The sequence below is a fragment of the Myotis brandtii genome, unplaced genomic scaffold (assembly GCF_000412655.1).
Source record: "Myotis brandtii unplaced genomic scaffold, ASM41265v1 scaffold270, whole genome shotgun sequence".
NCBI classification, from domain to species: domain Eukaryota; kingdom Metazoa; phylum Chordata; class Mammalia; order Chiroptera; family Vespertilionidae; genus Myotis; species Myotis brandtii.
Window position 1 is genome coordinate 609,085 of NW_005360273.1, and position 6,312 is coordinate 615,396.

General features: G+C 41.1%; 1 protein-coding gene across 4 annotated transcripts in view; it reads right to left on the bottom strand.

Annotated features, from left to right (window-relative positions):
* Positions 1–6,106, bottom strand: part of LOC102262180 (chromosome unknown open reading frame, human C1orf27) — a 42,952-nt gene extending 36,846 nt beyond the window's left edge. For 3 of the 4 annotated variants that reach the window (XR_001362549.1, XR_001362548.1, XM_014541449.1), the window contains exons 1-3: positions 5,664–6,105; positions 2,695–2,815; positions 299–433 (exon numbers count right to left, since the gene is read on the bottom strand). Coding sequence is in view for 2 of the 4 variants with exons in the window: in XM_014541449.1 (XP_014396935.1) it covers positions 299–433; positions 2,695–2,793 (234 nt within the window). In the remaining 2 variants the exon portion in view is untranslated. Of the gene's footprint in view, positions 1–298; positions 434–2,694; positions 2,816–4,710; positions 4,837–5,663 lie in introns of all 4 variants that reach the window. The other variant, XM_014541450.1, reaches the window with a different exon arrangement.
* Positions 6,107–6,312: the final 206 nt, after the last annotated feature.

Sequence of the window (6,312 nt, forward strand, 5' to 3'; positions counted from 1 at the left end):
GAAATAATTCTCAATTATCACTGTATCCCTATATTTAGCAGAATACTAGAACCTGGAATTTGATCAGAGGGTGTCTGACTTGAAAATCCATTGTTTCCTATTATCTAGGTTTACCTGTTTTTAAAACCTATTTATTGATATAATTGAGTATTTATGTATTTTGTAATTTTTCTTTACTCTAAAATAATACTGGTTAAAAATCCTAGCAAGTCTTTCTGTGTTCACTGAAGATAAAGTGCTTTTATTGTGTCAGTCAATAAACACAAACTTAACTATATAAGGAGAAAACTATGGTGACCTGGTTAGCATGTTCTGTGGCCCATTCTTCATCCAAATTATCCACCTTATCTTTGGGATGTTTGAGGTTCTCATTGTTTTCCTCTTTCGGTGGTGTTCTAGTGGCAAGAATCACATAATCCTTTTGGGAAGAACACTTAAAAACAAATTAGAAAAACTTATTAGAGTGATATCTGACTGGGGAATGTAAAGCTCTTATGACATACAAAAAAAGTAATATTTATAACAGCTTAAGTTGTTAATGTCTATGCTATAATGGAATCTATACAGAAATCAATTTTCATAAATATGCTTATAACACTTCCCTCACATGTCATCTTTTAATATATTTAATATCAGCCTCTTATTTATTTGGACATCCAAATGTGAATCACATAGTGGTCACTAAAAATGACTTACTGGATGAGTAAGTGAACTGCATTTAAATCAAAGGAAAACAAATATGCTTGGTCAAATAATATAGTATTATTTCCTATATAATTTGAACATATTGGTGATTCAATGAAATAAAGCAACAAATGACCTTGTGCACCTTACTTTCATTGAAATGACAAATACTGTATATCAACAGAAACTAAAAAAACAGAAAGAAAAACAAACAAACAAACAATAGTGAGAAACCTGCATATATGTGTCCACAGAAGAACAAGGGGACACATAAGTGAAGTGATATCAAATTTATGTTTCTCAGTTTTAATAGCAGTTAAATGGTAATCAAAGCTGGGAAACCCAAATATAAATTTAGGGACATTTAATAGCCTAGTGTTATTACAGTGGAAGGTTCCTATAAAGAAAGAATGAAAATAAGGCTGATAATACAAGTTAGTATGTTGTCATCCTCAGACATGACCTGAAATTCCCATCATTAGTGTCATCTTGGACTAGAAAAGAAAGACAGAGAACTTATTTCTATAAAAGTTATTTCCAGAGAGTTACATTCAAATGTATACAGGAAAAGGTAGGTGCTGATTAAGAAAGCTTTTCCTTCTCATAAAATCTATGACTTTGAAAAGAAAATGACCCTAGAAGTAGGAAACAGATAAGCTTGAGGGGAAGGAGAGAAAAATGATGAACCCTGGCATAAAGAGGAAGAAGGAACATGTAGAAGAGCGGAAGGAATGAAAAGGCAGCATGAAGCAACACCAGAAGGAACATCCTAAATCGGGAGACGCATTTGTGAGAAACCGTCTGTGTGCACTAAGGAAAGTTTGGAAGAGGGTATTTCTCACTGAACTTTTGTTTCATTGAACCCATCTTTCTCTAAAACTCTTCTTCCCTTGAAGTAAAAACAATAATAATAATGGGAAGTAAAGAACCTTAAATAAAAAGTTCCTAGCAAAAGGAACCCTATATTAAATACTGAGTACCTGGAATAAAAACGAAGTTCAGATTGTTGCCAAGAGAGGCAGGCTGGCCATCTAATGAGCCTCTCCGGATGGGACTACTGGGTGAACAGTGCAGGGTCTGCCCTCTGATTACAAGTTAAGAATCAGGTTTGTGACCATGAAGGTGTGACCGGGGGAGTCATGGGAATATGGATAGCATCAGAACAAGGAAAGTTCGTTCTGTAGTTTGAATACTCTAAGCCTAGGCATCATGATAAAATACCCAGAACTAGAGCTCTGGACAATAGAGCTTCATTTGCTAAAAGGCCTCAAACTCAAGCCCTTGGGCCACAGTGCACTTTCCCCTCGACAGTGGTTAGATGGACACAGGCAGTTTGTCTATGTAACTCTCGTTTGTTGTTGTTGCTGTTGCTTTGTATTGCTAATGAGTCCTCCTTGCTTAGCAACACAGTCTTTGGTGCTTATGCTTTTTCAAGGAACTGTCCAAATCTCTATTCCATTTTGTGTTGACTTTTAAGGCTTAACTTTATGGGGGAAATAGAATGTGTATAATTTTCAAATTTCTCCCACCTCTTCCACTCCCTCTCCACGGAATTAAAAAAAAATCAATATGATAAGTACTATTACAAAATATATGATGACTGTTGCTATAAGACGAGATAAGACAAATTACAATGGGAATAAAACTGTCAAAAGCTACTTCTATAACGAACTGAACCACCAAGAATTAATAAAGATAGAAGGAAGTACAAAACACTTTGGAAACACACACAAACATACAGATAATGTGATCAGTAAAAATTCTAATTTTGAAGTTTCCACATTATAAATTATTTTTACATTGTCAAATGGGAATGTGTTCTGACTTGAGCACACCTGGACTAGGTTTGTCTTACTGCTCCACATTTTTCCTCAAAAACCCATTTTAAATTTACTTCTACATTCCATCCCTCCATCCCCTAACCTTGAGTTTATTGTTAAGTAGCATGGTTCAACTTTAAATAAACAGGTAATTTGTTCTGTCAATAAATACGCAGTAAAAGATACATACCTGTCCTATTAGAAGACCTGAGACAAAAGACTTTCCTTGGAGATTGAGGTTTGAGAGATACTGGCCAATAGTCTCTTCTACAATGTAGGTTCTTCCCATTATTGAGAACTAATTCAATCTCCTAAATTACAAGAAAAAAATATATAGTATTATTAGGGGGGAAAATATATCCTGCAACATTTTCCACATGGGGGGAAGAAGAGAGAGAAGTGGTACTACCTCAATGCTACCCTATGCTTTGCAGTGATTGCTTATTAAATAGTATATTCTTACTTGCAAAGTTCAAATGTAGCTTCAAAATTCTCTACACAGTGCTGCAGTAAACGACTAACCGACCGGAGTTGATATGAGAGATGAAACTTAATGCCACATTTGCGATAAATTAGTAGTCAACACACCTGAATTTTTATTTCAGATGTACTACTCCTTAGTTGCATTAAATAATCTATTGCTAAGCCTCAGTATGCATTTCTCAAACAGAAAAGATAATTTTTTTAAATTCTCACCTGAGGATATGTTTTTTATGATTTTGAGAGAGAGTGAGGGAGAGAGAAACATCAATGTGGGAGAAAAACATTGACTGGTTGTCTCCCATGAGTGCCCCAACCAGGAATCGAACCTGCAACATAGGTATGTACCCTGATTGGGAATCGAACTGGCAACCTTTTCGGGGTACGGGATGACGTTCCAACTGAGCCACATGGCCAGGACAAGGATGATAATATTTGATTTGCTCACTGGGAGGTAGAGAGAATCTAAGCATACTGTGAAGAACTACTACTACATGCTAGAAGTTGTGGCAGGGGAGATGGTATGAAGGTAGTACTTGATGTCTGCTCTTGAGTAACTCATAGTACAACAAGAGCTACTGAAGTAAATAGCAATGCAACAACATTTGTAGAGCTTCTACTAAAACAAAGAAAGGTAATGTAACTTGCCCAAGTGACAAAGCTGGTTAAGTGGCAAAGGTACGATGTAAATTCAGTCTGGTTCTAGAGTCCATGCCCTTAAATACCATGCTCATAATGAGGAATCAAACTCAGTTTCTCTTCTAAACCATTATCAAGGGTAACTCCCAACTGCGGATGAGAACCAGTATATCCCTCTTACTGCCTTGTGATCCTTTGATTTGATTTTCTGTAGCTAAAAAACAAAGATGCCAACTAAAAGAGTAGACAATAACGAATGATGATCTCAAAGAGTTCACATTCGGTGTGGGAGACAAAAATGTAAAGAGATGATATTCCAACATGTTATAAAACAGATATAAAAGACTGCAGGTACACAGTTGCAGCATATTGAACAGAGATAAGAGTCATGTGAGCTTTATAAAAAAATTTCACTCTGAGTCCCGCACAACAAAGCTGAAGCAGGGGTGGCGTATCTGACACCAGCAAACGGTCACAGTGATTTTGCATTCCCTAAAACAAAAGCCCAAAGGATTGGTTCCACTTTGAAATGGCCTGCTGGATGCTGTTTTTGTTGTCGTTGCTGTTGTTTTTCCAAGAGCCTGCTCAGTTCTGTCTCGACATGCATTAAATTTCTTCCGACCTCTTTTCGGACAACTGTTTGCACACAATGTTTGTTTAGATTAAGTCTAGAACTGCCTGTCTAAATCATTAATGCCTCCATAAAGGGAAGGGCTTTCGACTTTCGTAGTGCCTTAAAGTATGCATTTCTGTGTTTTAAACTTTCCTCCACTTCATCATGCTATTCCACTCCTTTCCTTCTGGCCTAATAATTCCTAATTCTTGCAAGAAACAGCAGTGACAGCGACTCCAAAGTTATGGTATGTAACTGTCTAACCTGATTTCTCCCAAGGTGACACCTATCAGCCATGTTAATGTGTAAGAAAACGAATGCACCAGGAAGATGAAAATGTATTGGGTGGTAAAATCTGGTTGAACGTTAAGATTTGTTTGTTTGTTTGTTTAGTGCTCCTTTAAAACTCTGAAATGTGGCCAACGACACTTTACAAAGGACACTCCTGAAAAGGCCTACACAGTTCAATTTTACCTGAAATGTTGAGCGTCAGCAGGAGCTTTCCAAGGTGTCCAAACACTGTGCCTTGAGACAACTCTCCCGCCCTGCGCTCTGATGACCTGAGTCTACAAAATAAATCCTAGCGGGATCCCAGCGGGTCTGAAAAACCCATCTAAACTCAGGATCCTGGGAGTTCATGCACAAAACACCTGCACTTTCCACAGGGTAGAGAACAATGCGATGATACTGTGTACCTAGGGCAAAGTACAGTACGGCACACGCCTGCAACCTTAAAGTGATTTACATGAAATATCTCAGAGACTAAAAAAAAAAAATCAACCTCAAACGCCTTACTGACAGTCGGAAAAGGCCTACTACTGTGGGAATTGCAGGGTGAACGGCACCAGCAACGCTTTGTTTTCAACTAAGACTTGAACAAGTTATTTCTGGAGGGCCATCCAACATGACGTCATCCGTAGACTCGGCTCAGAGGCCAGGGTCACATCTGGAAACAAGCGGTTCTCTCCAGGTGGCAGAGTGAGACGTGCTTTATAAGAATCGTGTTTAAAAACGTCTGTTACGACAGTTTTTTCCATTTAAAAAAATATAAATGTTAAGGTCACCTTTTCTGCAACGTTACCTTAGAGCACAAAACAAAGGTTACACTCACAACTCCTCCGAGCTTCCTTTTTAAAACACAATCTTCGTCCTGGACCATGAGCCGGGCTCCTGAAATTCCTGGTGGCTCACCGTTCCCCACCCCAACACACTCACACATGCACACACTCACTCCCACGCGCGGCATCTAAATAGCTTTCAAATAGGTGAGTCTGTCACAGTTGGATTCGTGTGCTGTGCCGTAGTGTCTGTCCATACGTGTCCTACGGTCTGTTTCCTCCTTAAAAAAGGAAGCTGTGTGTCCCAGTGCACACACACACCTTCGCACCCTCAGGCTGAATCACCGGTCCGCGTGGCAGGCAACTTACCTGCCAGTCAGTCCAGGAGCTCAGGGCCCAGGTACCAGCCTCCAGGGACACGATTCCCCTCGGACCTTAGGCAGTAATTCATCAGAAGGCGACGGACGCCCCACCCCTTACTTCCCACTCCCACCCCGGGTCTCAGGCGTCGGGTGGCGCAGACTGATGACGCAACGGCCCCCTGCCTTCTCCGCAGTTCCTCTGCCAAAGCGCCTGCGGGCCACCCCGCCCCCTTCCGGGCACCAGTCACCGCGGCGCTTGCCATCCGGCCCTGCCGGGATCGATGCCCTCTAGCGGCTCGGTGTCTAGGAGCCGCCAAAGAGGACTAGCCATGGCCTCCCGAAGCTTTGATGGTAAGCTTGCCCTGCTTTTTAGGGAGGGGCGTGGGTTAATAAGCACCATGTGGCGCCACCTCGCGGACAGTGGCCACGCGGCCTGCTGAAGAGAGCCGGGGGGCGGGAAGAAAGGAGGAAGCTGACCCGACGTTGCGTAATTGGGCTCCGCGAGAAAAAAAAAGCGGGGGGGGGGAATACATTTCCCAGAATCCTGCGGGGCGTAGTGCTAGTGAAAAAGGGAAGTCGGAGTGCAGTTCCGGGTCAGAGGCCGCCTCTGAACTCCTGTTCCCAGGATGCACCGCTGCCCGCTGCTGCGCGCGCAT